Source organism: Quercus lobata, chromosome 2 (genome assembly GCF_001633185.2).
Source record: "Quercus lobata isolate SW786 chromosome 2, ValleyOak3.0 Primary Assembly, whole genome shotgun sequence".
NCBI classification, from domain to species: Eukaryota; Viridiplantae; Streptophyta; class Magnoliopsida; order Fagales; family Fagaceae; genus Quercus; species Quercus lobata.
This window is the reverse complement of record NC_044905.1, coordinates 36,510,779-36,530,762: the sequence shown is the minus strand read 5'-3', so window position 1 is coordinate 36,530,762 and position 19,984 is coordinate 36,510,779. Positions and strand designations below refer to the sequence as shown.

The window sequence follows — 19,984 nt, the reverse complement described above, 5'->3', positions numbered from 1 at the left end:
ATTTTTTGATAATTTACAGGAGGCAGTTTTATTCTTCCCAATATTTTTGTACAAAGAGAACAAAACCATAAACAGGTTGTATTAATTGGGGGAAGAGGTTATGACTGTAAGGTATTCCAAGTTGATTACCATTTCATCAATGAACAGTGAAAACAGAATTTCCATTCCCGTTTTGCACCAACTTCCAATGAAAATTAATATATGAATAATACTCTACACATAGGCAACATCCAAAGGGAAGTCCTAGGTAAATTTATGAATCAACTTTTCAAAAAGACCTTATTGGTGTTACACATCAAGCATGGGGTGGCGAGATAAACTTCCCACTCCAGCCACAACTCTCATGGATTGAACATAAAAGAAGAATCATGCCTCATGTTAGGATTCCTAAAAAAAAAAAACAGAGAGAGAGAGTTTAAAAAATTCTACAAAAATCCCAACTTAATTCCTAAGATATCCATGATAGTAATAATGATAGTCTAAAGGAGAAAGAAACTGAAAAAAAAAAAATCCCTAATAATCTCAGGTCTTTGAATACCCTCCTCCATACCAAATTTGAAGCCCAAAAAATGTCAGGAATCAAATTGCCACATAGAAACCCCCCCCCCCCCCCCAAAAAAAAAAAAACAGTAATTTTAGCGAAAACCCCAGAAACAATGTCAGCTCATCAAGCCCTGTAAAAAATGGGCTCCCAAATAAATTAAATGTATCTACCCTCACAAATCCACTTCAATCATTCAGTGCCAAGTGCCAACGAGCCAAGCTGATCACTAACACCGGATTCTGTTGCAGCAGCTTTCCGTAGCACTTCCATTGCCTCGCCCACCTTCTGCTTCAGGGCATCTGGAGACTCAAGGAGATGGATTACCTCTGATTGATCCATCTCCAGCAACATCCCAGTCACCTTTGATGCATTGTGGGGTTCAAGATTCTCCACATGGGGATATAGGTGTTCACCCAGCATCTGTAATTTTATGAAACAAGTACAACAATTACTTTCCAAAGACTATGTTTATCACATTCTCTATAGGTCATTCCAGTCAAACAATGTTTCTCAAAAAATCATATATCATAATCAATATATAAAAAGACAAGAAGAATAGCATACCACGCGCTGATTCTCTGGGCTAGCAGAAGCTAAAGCTGATGAAAGTGTTGAGATATGCACTGGCCCAGGTCTCTGGATATCAACAGGAGCTGCTGGCATCGCTGAACCATCAAAAGGCAATGGCATCACTGGACCTACTACACCTTGAGGAACCCCAGATGCATCAACGCCATTTCGAGAATTTCCCATATATCTAAAGCCTTGGTTGGAGTTACGATGCAGTAACTAAATTTGAGGAGTGGATAAAACAATATTAGAGGTAAACAAAATATCTATTATGTTGGACTACAAAGTCATCATGGTATGATTAGCAAGTTATAAAACTATAATTCAAAAAAAAAGGAAACAGCAAAATTGGGTAATGAAAAATATAAAAAGTAAACAAATAAAAGAAAGGCCAAATGAGCTTCTGGAATAAATCAGTAAGTAATTAAAATAACTCGATAGTTACAATAGGGTGGTGGGGGGATTTGAACCTTGGATGTTACCATTGGAAACATCAGGAGGTGCAAAGTAACATTCAAAAGAGACTTGAATCTATCAAATTTTAGGTCGGTGTCCATCACATGACTATAAAGTAGAGAGAAAACATTAAAAATGGAGATATCATTGAGTGCCCTGTTGAATGAAGATTCATCATTTAGTTACATTTTATTCTACTAAGCAGGGTCCTAGTATTATAGAGCCTCATTAAGTATTAAGGAAGTCATGCAATCTTAAAGCCCAATGTTATAAACCCAGATAATGAGGGAAGAATGAGAAGAAAGAAGGTTTGGTTACATCACCTGCTGCTGCTGTGGAACCTGTTGAAAGTTTCCTCCTCGCTGCACGCCCATTCGATGCCCTGACTGTCCTTGCCTCTGAAGATGGTATGGCATGATATAGTTTGGAGCAACACCTGGGCGCATGCCAGGCAAGAGTTGCTGCTGGAAGCCGTAACCCGCAGGCTGAGGGGGCATCAGGCCAGGAGTACCTTGACCAAAATACAACTGTTGTGAGGCAAATCTGGGTGCCCCAGGATGATATCCTGAAGGCAAAGGTGCCATCCCACCAGGTGTTCGTATTTGAGCAAAACGAGCCTAGAAGGAAGAAAGTTTAGGTAATTGTCCATCAAGTTTGATACATTTGACAGAGAATACAAGTAATGACACCTACTTCCAACCATCATGAAAAACAATTGAGAGGCATTTTGTTTTAATTACATGTGCACGGTGCACCCATTAACTTTTAAACCCATGATCTCACCCTCCACCCTTAAGAATGGGAAAGAGGGGATAAAGTGCTATTTCAGAGAAAAATTCCCTAGCCAAATTTAAGATTTAAAGAATATCACCAATTTTGTACCATTAACTTTTCAACATGAAGCTCAAGAGAGAAATTCATAAAGTGAAAAAATTTATATTCGGGTATAAACTTGTAGAAATGGATGGAAAAGATTTGCTAGTTGGATAGTTTGACAGCAACGCCACAGACAATGTTGATTTGAATATAAAATTCTTTAATTTTACAAGTATCTGTCATTGACCAAAAAAAAAAAAAAAATGCAACAAAATTTGTTCACTTCTGAGATATCTCCTGCACTAACAGCTTGGCATTTTCCAGTCACAGAGAAAGACACACATTTGGGACATAACAAGACCATCTAAATTACAGTCTTGCCATTGTTCATTTTCATGTTTCTTTCTCTTTTTCACAAGGAAATGCTCTAGAGATTCAAAATCAAATTTCCACACAAGTGCTCAGATATTCCAGTATGTCCAGCATTTGTGTGATAATGAAAAATAAAAGGCTGCAAGACATTGACTGCATATTCAAAAAGTAGGCACCTGTTTTATCAACTAATAACTAGGATTACATCAGTAAAGACCTTCCTTATAACATCCTTATCAAATTTCCACAAAATTAAGCAAGCCCCAACTGCACATCAAAGTGAACTATGTTTCCTATATAACCATTCATATATGTATGAAGAAAAATCACCTGAAGCTGAGCCTTCCTATCTTCTTTGCGCTGGGCCACAGCAACAAAAAGAGGTTTCCGTCCAATCATCTTTCCACTCATCTCATTCAACTGAGCAGAAATGAGAAAGAAAATTCATACATTCATGAGGGAAAGCAATGGTGCAAAAGTAGGGTCTGTCAAGTGGTCCTAGAAAATGAATTAGTAACTTACAGCTTTAGTAGCTTCCTCTGGAGTAGAAAAGGCCACAAAACCAGATCCCTTGCTGTGACCTTGTGGATCAAGCATTACCTAATTATATTTAATAAAAATGTGCCAAACAAAAAGTTACTACTAGAAAACAATTATTATAATTGACTCACAAATAAAACCACCAAGGACCAATTGGGATTCAGGAGAGAAGGGAAAAAATCACTTCACTTAAAAACAATATATACCTTGCATGAAGTTATTGTTCCAAACTCAGAGAATAACTCCTTCAGCTTATCATCATTAATGTTGTCATCAAGATTTTTTAGATATAAATTAGCACCTTGCAATTTTTCATATCTGCTAATTCTTTCCTGCTGAAATTTGGCCTTCAACTCGGCCTCCCTTTCTGCTTTCCTTTGAGCCCTCCCCACATATAAAACCTTGTCATCACTGGTAGAGGACCCATTCAACTTCTCAACTGCAACAGCAGCATCGTCTGGGCTCTGGAAGTTTACAAAACCAAAACATCTGGACTTCCCATTTGCATCTCTCATAACTACTGCACTTGTGATTGTACCATAGGTGCCAAAAAGTTTCTTAAGGTCCTCATCAGTAGTTGCTTCAGCCAAATTTTTCACATAAACATTAGTAAACTTCGGTGAGCCATTTTGTTGATTCCTCTCTTGACGTCGAACAAAAAGTCCAACATAGACCTTTTTATCATTTATCAGCATACCATTCAATCGCGTAATTGCATTTTGTGCTGATTCCTCATTTTCAAACTGTACAAACCCATAGCCTCTAGACTGACCATTGCTATCGACGGCCACCTTGCAAGAAAGTACAGTCCCAAAGGCAGCAAAAGTTTCATTCAATGCCTTGTTATCTATTGATGTGTCAAGGTTCTTAATAAAAACATTAGCATATCCGCTTTTCCGAATACTAGGATCTCGATGAGAATACATAATCCTGATAGGTTTCCCATTGATAGGAGTAAAATTCAAGATCCCCATAGCATGAGCAGCTGCAATTAAGAAAACAGATCAGGGTCAATGCTAAGCTTGGCAACAAAACAAACATTAATTTGGAAACCAATAAAGAGAAACAAAACAGGTAAATACTCACTAATTTGTTGTTTCCAAGAGCATAATTGGAATGTTATTTTTGAAAAAAAAGGGGGGGAAATCCTACGAATTTGATTGGGAAAAAAAAATCCATAGTTGAATTCAAACTACCAAAAATCTTGGTAACTAAGCGCCACTCTACAATTATTTTCTGTATAATGACAAGCATATAATAAAAAAAAAATATATGTAAGTATTATATGTTGAAAACAAATTAATTTTCTATCATTTAATAATAGAAAAAAAATAATTAAGTTCTACTAGTTTAAGAAAAATATATTGTTGGTAAAAACTAAAATTCAGAAAGAAATTAATTACAAACAGTGAAAATTCATATCAAACAAACCACCAATCCCCAAAAAAAGTTCAGAATATTCCCCAAAAGAAAAGGAACATTTTTTTTTTATAAGCCTAAAATGAAATTCTCCAAATAAATAAATAAAAATGAAAACAAAAACATATAATCTACCTTAAAGATGAAACCTTTCATTCCAAAAAGGTCCAAAACTATGAAGCCAAAACATACATTGTTCTCAATTCCAAAATTAATACTCTCAGAATTCACCAAAAAAGTCGTTTTTTTTAATAAAATAAAATAAAAACATTCTAACCAAAAAAAAAAAAAAAATGTAAACAAATTCTATAGGTAATTGAACAATATACGATAGAATCAACCCAATAAATGTAACCATACACCGAGAAAGTACGACACAGATACAGAGTATGAGTACGGCACCAAACAAAATTGATCAAACCCAAAGCTCAATATCCAGATAATTACAATAAAAATACCCAAAACACAAAAATTAAAATAAAATAAAGCAATACAACAATTCACTGACAACCAAAAATCATTATTCTTTTTTTTTTTTTTTTTTAATTACTGAATTAACAATCGCAGCTTTTCGCACAGAAACAGAGACACACAGAAATATCAAATATCCACGTGCACATATTATACACATACATATATACGTATATATAACAATGTGATCGTGCCTCGCATATAATCAAAAATATATATATATATATATATATATATGTATATATGATGATGATGAAGATGAAGATGAAGATGAAGAAAAGAAAGAGAAAAGAGAATTGGGATGAATAGAACAGACCTTCCTGAGCGTTGGCGTAATTGACATAAGCGTAGCCAAGAGAGGACCTGCGGTTCTGATCCCTGCAAACCCTGATGGAGACCACCTGAGACACCTGGCTAAACAGGTCGTACAGTTGTGTCTCGTCCACCGTCGCATCCAGATCCCCCACGTACAGCGATGGGTTCCCAATCATGTTCGGGCTCAACTGGGCCCCACTCCCCACCGCCGCCGCCGCCTCCGCACTCCCTCCACCTGTCGCCCCCGCCGCCGCCGCTGCCATTGCCGTCTCCCAACAACAACAACAACAACAACAAACAAAAAAATATACAAAATTCTGAAAATACAAAGTTTTTAGAGTTTTTTTTTTTTTTTTCCAGAGTCTGTGATCAGATATATTAATTTATTTATATAGGGCAACGAAAAGCTAGGGCTTTGTTCTCCTAACCTAATATGGTAATCAAATTTTTTTTTGGTTTTTAATTTTAATTTTTCTCTTTTTTTTTTTTTTGGTTCTGAAATAGAGAGAGTAGAAGAAGAAAGAAAGAGAATAAAACAGAAGAGAGGCTTCCTAATATATATCTATATATATTTATATATAACTTTCGAAGCGTTTCAGGAAGCGCACGTGGCATTCGTCTATTGTACATTTTATTTATTTATGTCCCTCCCTCCCGTTCTCGCGCTTTTTTATTATGTTTCGTTGTCTGGTTTTTTCACCTCGGACGGGACCTCTCTTTTCTTTTTCCTTTTTTCTTTTTTTTAATCAATAAATAAATAAAAATCACTATTTTTTTATTATTAAGCAAAGTCTTCGTGTTTAAGGTAACAAAAACAACCATGTTCTGGTCAATCTTTGCTCGTCTTCTCCGTTTTTTCCCTTTCAACTGCAACAACTAGACTGGGCAAACAGGTAATGCTCAAGTAGATACTAATAATTTTAGTGTTTGCTAAATTCTTTACTATAAGTGGTCAATCTACCATTTTTTATTGTCCACTCACAATTATAAAAGTTAGCAAATCATAAATTTTGCTGTGAAATAGATGTATTTGTAGATGGATTGAGTAGGTACTTAGGTACAAGTTTTACCCAAATTTTTATGTTTTGGATCAATCTAGCATGATCCGCACCTTTTGAATTTTTTGGCAAATTAATACTATTTTATTATTAATTATTATAAAATACTACATTGTTTGGAAAACTATTTGTGGGAATAACCTTTTTGTAAAATTGTGTTTTTGAAATATGATTTTTAGTGGTGAAAAAAATCTTGCTTGCTTGTTCAGAGTTGATGTGGCATAATGTACACCTGGATATCATGTTTTAGAAACACAATTTTTAGTTATATCACATTGTGCATTAAATGAGTTCAATGTAAACCCAATTTTTGTATACAAATTTTCCATGGCCAAATGCATAATCATATTATTAAGGAATCCTATATGAGTTACTCATTTAGATAGAGGGTAGGTGCAATTTTTTTGTACAAATTAACAAATTTTACATTGAAGTTGTGTTGAAATGATGTATTTCAACACGATTTCAATGCAAAATGTAATATAATTGAAAATGTGTTTTTAAAATACGATTTTTAAGTATTTATTATGCCTCATTAACTCATGCCAGATCAATAGAATTTATTTGAAAATATTTTTTTCACAAGATTTCAAACTTAAAATCATATTAGAATACGATTTTTAAAGAAAAACTATTCTCCTCAATTATTTCAAAACGGTGCCATTTTTAATAATAATAATAATAATAATTATTATTATTATTATTATTATGCCAAAAAAACCATAGTTTTTCATATTAAACAAATAAATAAGATCATGAGTATTTTTTATTATGTTTTAAAAAAAAAAAAAAGAGAGAATAATGAAAGTTAAATTTTATTATGTATTAAAAACAAGTTCAAAAAATCCTAGAAAGATGGAAAGGAGAGAAATTTAAGCCCTCTAATCCATCTAACTCAATAATTAGCACCGACCTTCATCAAATGAGGGGACTTTTCTTCTTCTTCTTCTTCTTCTTTTTTTTTTTTTTTTTTTTTTTTCTAGAATTTCACTTTTAGGTAAAATTCTAGCCTAGTGAAGTGCTACAAATTTTTTTATAAAAATCTTAGGAGATACATTAGATTGCTTCATGGAACATCACTCCCCTTAAGCTAAAAATATCCCAACAATCTTGGTCTATATCCACCCATCAGATCCACTATCATCAATCTCTACAATCACCTACATACATCAACATGCATAACTCTCTTAAATAATCAAGCAGAAGATCTGTGGATTAAGGAGTTACGCGTATCAAAGTAATCCATTTTCATAGAATAAATCCTCCTCCATGCCGTTTGAAAGATGTTGTGCATGTAAGTAAAAATTTATAAATACTTTCTAATAAAACACAAATGTGCCTCGTCAATACGTTCCTCGTCTATGTTGATGGGCGAACTTGATGTTATGGATGAACTTGATTTCCTGTTGAGAACAAAGAGAGTAGAGATGAAAGACACCTGGTTGGTGCCAGCCAAGAACTCTTCGATGCTTAAATTAGATAATCTCTTTAGAAATCTATAGCATGTATTGTAGTATGATGTGTGTTGTTTACTTACTTGCTTTCTATGGCTTTATATAGCCATCCCATGGGTTTATTTAGGGGTGGCAAATGGGTGGGTTTGGGATGGGCATAATTGGGTTGGGTATATAAAACTCATTTACCCATTAAAACCCATTTAACTAATTACTTCTAACCCAAATCCAACCCAACCCAATTATTAGGGGTAAACTCTAACCCACCCAATTACCCAATTATCAAAATTACTAAAATACCACTAAAGTGAAAATGACCAAAGTACTCTAAAATCTTCAAAAATGAACAAAATACCCCCAAATCTAAAATTACCAAAATACCCCCAAAGTCCAAAAAATAACCAAAATACCCCCGAAACCTAAAAAATGACCAAAATTCGTCCGAAACCTAAAAATTACTAAAATACCATAGAAATCCAAAAAATAACCAAAATACTCTCGAAACCCAAAAAATAACCAAAATACTCCCGAAACCAAAAATTACCAAAATACCACCAAAACCCAAAAAATGACCAAAATACCCCCAAAACCTTAAAATGACCAAAATACCCCTAAAACCTAAAAAATGACCAAAATACCCTCAAAACCTAAAAATTACCAAAATAATCACGAAACCTACAAAATGACCAAAATATCCCCAGAACCCAAAAAAATGACTAAAATACCCCCGAAACCTAAAAATTACCAAAATAATCACAAAACCTACAAAATGACCAAATACCCCCAGGAATCCAAAAAATGACCAAAATATCCCTAAAACATAAAAATTACCAAAATACCCCTAAAACCCAAAAAAAAAAGTCCAAAATACCCTCGAAACCTAAAAAATTACCAAAATAATATTGAAGCCTAAAAATTAACCAAAATAACGCCGAAACCTAAAAATGACCAAATACCCCCAAATCTAAAATTACCAAAATACCCCCAAAATCCAAAAAATAACCAAATACTCCTGAAACCTAAAAAACGACCAAAATACCCCCGAAACCTAAAAATTACCAAAATACCCTAGAAACCCAAAAAATGACCAACTTACCCCCGAAACCTAAAATTTCCCAAAATACCCCTGAAACTTAAAAAATGACCAAAATACACCTGAAACCCAAAAAATGACCAAAATACCCTCGAAACCAAAAATTACCAAAATACCTCCAAAACCCAAAAAATGACCAAAATACCCCCCTAAAACCCAAAAAATGACCAAAATACCCCTAAAACCTAAAAAATGACCAAAATACCCTCAAAATCTAAAAATTACCAAAATAATCAGGAAACCTACAAAATGACCAAAATATCCCCAGAACCCAAAAAAATGACTAAAATACCCCCGAAACCTAAAAATTACCAAAATAATCACAAAACCTACAAAATGACCAAATACCCCGAGGAATCCAAAAAATTACCAAAATATCCTTGAAACCTAAAAATCACCAAAATACCCCCAAAATCCATAAAATGACCAAAATACCCTTGAACCCAAAAAAAAAAAGGACCAAAATACCCCCAAAACCCAAAAAAAAGTCCAAAATACCCCTGAAACCTAAAAAATTACCAAAATAATATTGAAGCCTAAAAATTAACCAAAATAACGCCGAAACTTAAAAATGACCAAAATACCCCTGAAACCTTAAAAATGGCCAAAATAACCCCAAAGCCTAAAAATTGACCAAAATAACCTAGAAACCAAAAAATGATCAAAATACCCTCAAAACCTAAAAAATGATCGAAATATCCTCGAAACCTAAAAATTAATGCAATACCCCCTAAAACCTAAAAAATGACCAAAGTACCCCTGAAACCTAAATATGACCAAAATAACCCCTAAACCTTAAAATGACCAAAATATCCTCGAAACCTAAAAAATGACCAAAATACCCTGAAACCTATAAAATGAAAAAAATGCCCCTTAAACCTATAAGTTGATAAAAATACACCCTAAACCTAAAAAATTACCCAAATACTCCCTAAACATAAAAAATGACCAAAATACCCCCTAAACCTAAAAAGTTATTAAACGACCTCCAAAACCTAGAAAATTACAAAAAAAAAATGGCCTAAAATCTAAAAGTTAACGAAACACCCCTAAAACCTAAAAAAATTGTGACATTCCCTCAAAACCTACAAAATGACTAAAATACTCTTAGAACCTTTAATTTAACAAAAATACCCTCGAAACATCCAAAATACCACAAACCCCTATTTTGGTAATTTTAGAGGCTTCAGGTGTATTTTGTTCATCTTATAGGATTAGTGGTATGTTGGTCATTTTAGATATTTTGGGGGGTATTTTGGTCGTTTTATAGGTTTAGAGGTATTTCGATGGTTTTAGGTGTTTCGGGGTATTTTTGGTAATTTTAGAGGTTTCAGGTTGTTTGTGTCCATTTTAGAGGTTTTGGGTTTATTTGGGTCATTTCAAAGGTTTAGGGGTATTTTCGTCACTTTATATGTTTGAGGGTATTTTGGTCATTTTTTAGGTTTCATGGGTATTCTAGTAATTTTTTAGGTTTAGGGGGTATTTTGGTCATTTTATAGTTTTAGGGGGGTATTTTGGTCATTTTTAGGTTTCTAGACTATTTTGATCAATTTTTAGGGTTTGGGGTTATTTTGGCCATTTTTCAGGTTTCGAGGGTATTTTGGTCATTTTTTAGGTTTTGGGGGTTATTTTGGTCATTTTTTAGGCTTTAGGGTTATTTTAGCCATTTTTTAGGTTTCAGAGGGATTTTGGTAATTTTTAGGTTTCAGGAGTATTTTGGTCATTTTTTGGATTTCAGGGGTATTTTGGTAATTTTTAATTTCGGGTATTTTGGTCATTTCGGGGGTATTTTGGTCATTTTTGGGTTTCAGGGGTATTTTGGTCATTTGGGTTCGGGGGTATTTTGGTCTTTTTTTGGGGGGGTTTGGTCATTTTTTGTTTTGGGGGTATTTTGGTAATTTTTTGGTTTTGAGGGTATTTTGGTCATTTTTTGGGGTTCGTGAGTATTTTGGTCATTTTTTGGGGTTCGGGGGTATTTTGGTCATTTTTTTGGGTTTGGGGGAGTATTTTGGTAATTTTTAGGTTTTGAGGGGTATTTTGATCATTTTTTGGGTTTCGAGGGATATTTTGGTCATTTTTTGGGTTTCGAGGGATATTTTGGTCATTTTTTGGGTTTCGGGAGTATTTTGGCCATTTTGTAGGTTTTGGGATTATTTTGGTAATTTTTAGGTTTTTGGAGTATTTTGGTCATTTTTTTAGGTTTAAGGGGGTATTTTGGTCATTTTTAGGTTTAGGTGTTATTTTGGTCATTTTTTAGATTAAAGGGGTATTTTGGTAATTTTAGTGGTTTTGGGGCATTTTAGAGTTGGATGATTTGTAGAAATGATAGTTGGATCATAATTAGGTCTAATTGGGTACCCAATTAAAACCCAATAAACATTAATGTTAATTGGGTTTAATTGGGTTAATACCCATTTAACCCAATTAATAATTGGGTGGGTTTGGGTCTCATTTAAGTGGGTGGGTTTGGGTGGGCATATGGGTTTGGGTTGATGTTGCCACCCCTAGGTTTATTGCAAGGTCTGCTGATCTCCCTAGAACATTGTGTCTGAATTGGGTGATTAATTCCAAGCGGGTTGTCTGCAATTGACATGAGGTGGCCCATGAAGGTGCCAATTAATGGCTTTGTAACCGCTGACTTGAATGAGAGGGTAACGCTTTGTATGAATGAATGAGAGAGTTAAGTCTAACTTGAATGCGCTTATGGTCGTCCAATTAAAGGAGGATTAAGATCCTCCAGAGTTCCTAGGGTACTCATCCGTATAGAGTTCTATTAATCTTATCCATTCATTTATAATAAAAGGTCCAGATTTTTCCATATCATTAATCCACTAACAAATCCCCTAAAATAATGGTTTAAAAAATAACTACTTATAAATAATAATTATTGCCTTAACTCTTTTACCTAAATCAAGTCTCTAAGAAAACGTGAAGTCATCTTCTCCTTCCCCTCTTCATTTTTCAATATGTTCCACAAATCGTTTGGGTTGTTAATTTCAAAGCATAGGTTTGACTGAAATGGGACATAGAAAAATTGTATTTTATGATCCTAAGTGCCAATCATGTACTTGAAAAGTTAAAAAAAAAAAAAAAAAACATGTAGATGCTTAATTTTAATAAAATTAATAGAAGACTAAAAAAATTGGAATGAAAACCCAAGTGTCTCTGCCATTCATATATCATATATATATATATATATATATGCTTCTTGGCCTATGTGCATAATAATCAATTTTCGAAATAAGCAAATTTCTTTTGCATTTAATGCTGCAATGTCATAGCCACTAATCACATTTAAGGTAATAACTATCATTTATGAGTAGTTATTTTTTTAAATCATTATTTTTGTAGATTTGTTAGTGGATTAATGATATGACAAAATCTAGACCTTTTATTTTAAATGAAAGGTTAAGATTAAAAGAATTCTACATGATAGAGTACCCTAAGAACTCTAGAAGATCTCAATCCATTAAAGGACAACCATTTTGATCACTACTCGTCACTTTCCATAGTTAAATATGCATAATTTGATGATTTCCGATTAATATGGGTTGATTAGTATTGTCATGCATTAGATTAGTTTTTAATCTCTACTAATATCACAAGATAAGCCTATTTAAATTCAAGCATTCCATGCATAATGAAATGTTGGATGAAAAAGTGGAGCCATCAATTTCCCGAATAACAATCTATGGAATGGGCAATATGAGTGTCTTCTACCTTCTCATCTCCATAACTTGGACTCTGAATTCAAATCTTGAGTTCAAAGACCAGGTCCTTATCATTATTTTCTTTTCTCCTAGATTGTAACTAGGAAAAAAGCAATGCATTTAAAAAAAAAAAAAAAAAAAAAACTTTTTATAGAATGTAATTAGTATCAAAACCATGTAATTTTTTATTTCTTAGATCTTGCCTACTATTTAGAACCAAAACCATGCAATTACACATATACATACCACATCATTCCCCCCCTCCCCCCGGGTCGAATTTCCAAACCAAGCCAAAAAAATGGGATCCTTAGACATTGAGGGAATAATGTACTTCCTCCTATGCAATCGAAACACTAAATAGTAGCCTTATCACATGGAAGTCATTTCCTTTCAGTAGATTCTACAAGAAGAGCATCAACATTTCGTATTATAGAATGCAAATAATACTCGACCTAACTTATGCTCAAGCTAAAACTACCAACTAAGTAGAGAGTAGTTGAAGGGCTTTTAGGCTTTTTGTTGCTTGGCCTCAGCTCTCTACCTTTTTTGTTGCCTCATGTCTCTTTTGATCTTACCCCAAACGGGTTCATTGAAATGCCTATCAGCTTTTGTGATGTACTATAATGGGCATTCTTTATTTTACTTCAATTTTTTGATGCTTAAGCTTTTGTATTATCGGAAACCCTAGAAGGGTCAAATTTCTAATGGGTAATTTTTTCAGGATTTTTTCATTATTCTATTATTGATTACTTGAGTTATGTTTACTTCAATTTATGGATTTTAATGCAAATTTGAGTAATGGGGATGCTTTCAAGTTAGATGTCAACTCAGTTGTTTATTAAGTGGGATGAAATTGTTGGATTGATTGTGATTTATAAATTTTGTTGACAATTGATTTATGTAAACAAAGTTAGGTTTTTAGAAAATTTGCAATGTTAATAACGTAACATCAATAGTTGATTCTAGAGTTATTTTAAGGGGTATGCACCATTTAAAAAAAATGTAGAGGGCCTTGATGCAATAAGTGCTTTCTCTCAAAAGTGATGTGTTTAAGGTTCATGTTTGGGAACCAAGTGTCGGGGACGTTTTGCAACATGGGCCAAAAATATGAGAACAACCCAAATCTCCCTTTGGGTTCTTTAGAAGTGATTATTTGTGAAGAGTCAAGCCCAAAATTCACAATGTCTAGCAAACAAAGGCTAATGGTGCTTTAACAAAAAGAGAAATCAAAATGCCAAAAACTAAATTGCAGAGAAATGCATAAAAACACAACAGATCTGAAATTTCAACCCACAGTTAGCAAGAAGTGGAAATTGAGAGAGGTTGTGAGGAAGAGAGGGAAGGTTCCCTTATATCCATATTTCCACCCCTAAGCTTTAGAATTGTGAGAATGTATAGCAAACAAAGGCTAACGGTGCTTTAACAAAAGAGAAATTAAAATGCCAAAAACTAAATTGCAAAGAAATGCATAAAAATACAACAGGTCTAAAACTTCGACCCACAGTTAGCAAGAAGAGGAAATTGAGAGAGGTTGTGAGGAAGAGAGACAAGATTCCCCTATATCCATATTTCCACCCCTAAGCTTTAGAATTGTGAGAATGTCTCCTGGTTGAATGGGCTTTTGCTTTAAAGTTTCATCTCTTTGGGTAAAACATGGTTGGTTTATTTTGAATCTGATTGTGGGATTTTATATTGAGTTTTGAGTGCGTTTAGTGACTGATTTTTAGGCTAAAAGATAAGGCTATGAACCTCCAAGTTGCTAAATTGATGTTTGGTTTAGTTTGCCTTTTTATTGGATAAAATGGTCGGTTTACTTTTATCATTGTTGAGGGTAGTTTTTTTGTTACCAATGTGATATTTGGGAAGCTAAGACCGAGACTCGACTTTGGGCTTGGAATATGGCTCAAAGGCTATCGGTGAAGTGTGAAAGACCCATTTTTCCTCAAGGTCCGGGTTACATCCAACAAAGATTATAATAAGGCACCAAAAATAACTCCTGCAGAGATAAGCTAGCACAAAGGATGGCCCACGACAATAAGTGCTTAAATAATAGTCCAACGGTAAACAAGAGAAATGTCCAGTAGTAGATGTCTAGAAAATAAATAAATGTATTCGCACAATAAAAATTATGCATTTCCTCCGTAGTTGGTTAATATAAAAGTGGACCCGTTATAACAAGCACACAAGAGGAAAATGGTCCAGCAGTGAATATGACAGACCTCCAGTAGTAACGTTTGATTAGTCTAAATATGATTACATGATAAAAATCATATATTTTTCTCATTATCATTAAGTCAACGCAAGGGAAAACTTTCATAATATCCAAGACATTATGGCCTTCATTATAATAACAATAAACAAGGATTAAAGGCTTCATAATTACAAATAAAAGAGCAAAAATTAGAATGGAATGAAAGGAGAGAAAGAGTATCCATCTAGTATAGCAAATGTTTAAATAAGATCTCTATATGCCATATCATGCCCATAATGATGAATATATGTGTATAGTAAGTGATAGGAATGACTTTATAGAAAGTATGAGTGAATATGTGGAAATATGGAAGAGTGATGCAGTGACGTTTAGCCATTTTTAAGTATGGTGTAAAGAGGGACTGTTTATGGCTATTTTAAGGTGCTGCGATTTTTTGAGAAGATGGAATGACATGTTTATGGGTAGGTGTACATGGGTATTTATGGACTAAACGCTAGTTTATGAACTAAATGACTGATTTATGAGCTAAAAATAGCATGATGGGTGAAGAATTTTATGAGGAGATCTTGGTTTTTTTGATGAGTTGACGGTAGTTCCTTTTATGGTGAAGTTTAAGGGATTGTTTAGCAAAATTTGGAGAGGACCAGGTTTGACAGTAGCAAAATCTCAGAATATCTCTTCTAAGATTTGGCCCAAAATGGTGAGACTTGCTTTTAGAGTGTTTTGCTTATTTGCGTAATGCATTTAGAGGCTGAGATGCTCCTAATCTAGGCATTAAATGCTGGGATTTGGAGATTAATTTCATCTTATAGGATTAGAGCTAGTATGAGGACTAGAGATCTTACTTGCTGCAACTAGGATTAGAGCTCAAAAGGGTTGGTTGACACTCCAAGCCAGGTGTTAACTATTGATGCCTTTGCTGGACACCCCTTTATGCCCTCCAAACCACTTTTCCCTAATTTTCCCCTTTTGGGATTCATGAGCTTGGTTCATGAATCAATTATATATGTTTTTAGTAATAAAATAAACTATTTAGTTGAGAATTTCATGAGCTTGGAGGTCTTGGTTATGGCTTCCTTGAGTTGTGATCAAAACTTGGAGAAGAAGGGTATTTATTGCCCATTAGCTTTTAGGTGTTAGCCTAGCCTCTGGTATTGTTCATGTCAGAGTTGGCAATGGCAAAGAGGCTAATGGGACAGGTGGCCAGCTAGCCCAGCTCCTAATTTGGTTTAGGAGCTTGGTTGCTTCTTGAGATGCTCTCTAATGGAAGACAGAACTGAAGAGAGTTTTTCAACTGGGTCAGTTTGCACACATGAGCTGTTTTAGCTGAAATTTCATGTTGGGCTTGGCCACGAGGGCTGAGTATTTTAGTGGGCCTTTGATTTGGTGGTTCTCTCTACTTGGGTCTATCCTCTTGCTTTTTCATTATGAGCCCTATAAAATGGACAAAGCTACCATATATTGCCATGAATTTTTATTCCATATGAGCTTTAGTTGTTAGTAAAAATGAAATGTATTCATGAGTTTTAATAAATATTTATGATAGGTTTTGGGTATTAATTTTCATGGGTTTTAAATAACAACTTGTATAGTTTCTCATAATTTTTGCCATAGATTATTTTGTAAATGATATTTTCTTTGGAGCTTTTAAATAGTAACCTCAAATGTTTCTTGAATATTATTTACCATGGGTATTAATAGAAGCAATATCCATGGATTTCAAATAAAATATGGTAACAATCACTATAATGGAATAATGTGATATTTTCATGATTTTTTTTTCTATAGATAATCATAATGGGCCTGTAGGATAAATAATTATCATGAGTTTTGGAAATAAATATTATGAATGTTGTGATATAAGATAAATAGTGACCATGAGTTCTTATATAAATTCCATGAGTTTATAATATGGAATGAAATAAATAAATGTCATGGGTCTAAGATAAATAATCATAACTTTCCATGGGTTTTTATAAGATAATTGCCATGGGTTTTGAAAATAGATAATTGCCATAAATTTCATGGGATTGTAATATTATAGTAATAGGTTTAAGAACTTAAAATATTGTTTATCATTGGACTTTAAATGAAATACTTATGATATAATATTTGCCAAGTATTGATAACTTTGGGCCTTTTACTAAATAATGCCAAGTAGCTAACTTGGGTTTTTAATAGTGTCAACATAAATTGGGTTTTTAATATTGTCAATGAGAATTGGGTTTTTAATATTGCTAATGTAAATTGGGCTTTTGATATATTGCCAATGAGAGTTTGGCTTTTGATATATTACCAATGAGAATTGGGTTTTTGATATTACCAATGAAAATTGGGCTTTTGATATATTACCAATGTGAATTGAGTTTTTGATATTGCCAATAAGAATTGAGCTTTTGATATATTGCCAATGTGAACTGGGTTTTTGATGGCTTTTGATATATTGCTAACGTGAACTAGGTTTATGATATTGCCAATGAGAATTGGGCTTCTAATATATCGCCAATGTGAATTGGGCTTTTGATAAATAAATTACCATGAGTTTAAACCATGAGCTTTGAATTTCATTGATAAAATAGCATTGCCATGGACTTGAATCATGTGCTTTTGAAATATTGCTAAGGGTTAGTAGTCTTGGGCTTTAAAAAGAATGGGGTGTGTGCATTGGGCTCATAGGGCCGGTTTTGAGCTTATCTAAATAATGATAATAAAATTAGATAAGATATCAGATTTTAGGCTTTTGTGATGGTTTATATCATGATCCAATTTAGATAATGAGATAGGAAATATTTGTGGGCCAATGGGATGAGAAATATTCATGGTGGCCTAGAATAATTTATGGGTGAAATTTTGGTATTTTTGGTGAATAAATAAATGTGATTAAATAGGCTTGAGACACGTGGTATGAGTGAAAAAATTATACCTCGACAATCATCATTAAAAAGGAAGTGCTTGACCAAACCCCCATTGGCTCCCCCTTTTCAATTGTTTCAGACTGTTGGGGAGCTCACCTAAGTGAAGGCTAGTAACTGGAGTTGGCTAATGAGAGCCAACTATGTTTAAAGGCAAAAATGGGTTAGGGTAGAAACTTTGGGCCACAGTTAGCCAAAGCATAAAAGCTCTTTTGGGGTGAAAATTTCAAGTACAAGACTTCCGCTATGAGCTTGAGGTAATACTAGCGTCCATTGTCCACTTGGTAGCACAATTGGGTTGGACTCATGCAAAAGGTTTGAAAGAAAACTGACTCATACCCTTTAAACCATACTTCCTCAATTTCCTCAATAAGTCACATGGGCTTGGGGCATACTTAAAGAATAAAATAAAAATGTTGTACGTGAATTGAGCTTAAGAAAAAATGTGTCATGAAAATAGGTATTAACACCAAGTAAAAAAAGAATAAAAAAAAAAAGAAGAAGAACAAGGTCTTCCTCCCGATCAATTCTTCCCCAAAGTTGAAGTTTTATATACTAAGTACACAATTTTCTAGAAAGATTGTCCTTACTTTCTATTGATATTTTGAATATATATATTTTGGGTGGGGGGTTAATAATTGAGCTATTGAGCACTAGCACAGTTATATTCGGTAAAAAATGAAATTCTTATATGGGTTTAAATTTAAATATGTATGTAGGCCAACTTCTATTTCAAGAGGCAAGAGTAGTTCTTCTTGTCAAACAAAATTGGGCTGCAATCACTTGACGCACATTTTATTGTTTTTGTATCAATGGATTTATTATTATTATTATTATTGTTTTTGTTTTTGTATCAAAGGATTGATTGCTCATGTATATGTCTAATTTGAAATTATTTAAACCTTTTTCTTTAAAATTTTTGCTTAGCTATCTTTATACCACATTAACCATATTTGGCAACGAAATCTAGAAAGGAATACATATTTCATCTCCAAATATCAACATTACATGACAAAATATAAAATTGGTCACCATATTAACTTTACTTTTGTTTAATTGAGTCTTCTAAATTTTAAATTTATTCAATTTAAGAATTTCTTCCAATTATATTAAAAAATTTCTGTAAAGTATGCAATTAACTAATGCAAAAAGATTTTTTGAAAACAAATTCTCACATAAAAAATATATAAAATATTTTTATTGATTTTATAGATTTTTTTTCTTGTGAGAAAATATTTTTTAAATGATAAAATTTTCACAAAATTAGACAGAATGCTTGAATTAATTAAATTTTAAATTTAAATAACTCAATTAAATGAAAGTAAAATTAGATACCTGTAATGAATTTTAAATAGTGGAATATACATTTTAACCACAAATTTATTATCAGTTTTTTGACTGTATAGGTATAGGGCCGAGAAAGAAGTAATTGGGGTGTATGGAGACGAAAAGTTTTCGTGGCCTAAAGCTTTAAAGGTTCAAACTTGAAAGAAAGGATGGACCGGGTTGGACTAGGCCCATCTCTCCTTTTCCATCCGAGTCAGTAGTCAGACACATCCCTTTCAAAAAAAAAAAAAAAGACACATCAGTACGGTACATGTACAAACTTGAAACTACAAAGTACAAACATCACACTCACACACACAATGGGAGTTCCTACTTCTAAAACACTCTATTCCGTCTGTATCTCTCAACTTTCCAAAACCTCATTGTCACTTTCTCTCTCTCTCCATTCTACATTTTACCTGTGTGTTTTGTTTGAACCACTGGCCAAGAAATGTGCCCCTTCTTTTTTTAGTTTTTGGGTCTTTAATTCTTGTTTTTATTTTTATTTTTATTTTTACGATCTGGGCATTTCTCATTTTTCACAGTGCTTGACTTGTGTGTGTTTGGTTGCTGAGAAACCCTGGGAAGAAAATAAAAGAATTTTTATTTTTATTTTTTAGTTTAATATATCTTGTTTTGATTCTTTTGAAATGAAACTATCATGCCAATCTGAAAACTACCATGTTGAACTTGGTTGAGTCATGAGTGTATGGTTT

General features: G+C 33.4%; 1 protein-coding gene across 1 annotated transcript; it reads right to left on the bottom strand.

Annotated features, from left to right (window-relative positions):
• Positions 1-718: 718 nt before the first annotated feature.
• Positions 719-5,696, bottom strand: LOC115977862 (polyadenylate-binding protein 3-like). Its single transcript, XM_031099887.1, has 7 exons — positions 5,505-5,696; positions 3,505-4,283; positions 3,281-3,358; positions 3,089-3,178; positions 1,894-2,187; positions 1,109-1,333; positions 719-964 (listed from the first exon to the last, which is right to left on the bottom strand). The coding sequence occupies exons 1-7, from the start codon at positions 5,677-5,679 to the stop codon at positions 734-736; spliced, it is 1,872 nt and encodes a 623-aa protein (XP_030955747.1). The 5' UTR covers positions 5,680-5,696; the 3' UTR covers positions 719-733.
• Between the last annotated feature and the right edge of the window lie 14,288 nt (positions 5,697-19,984).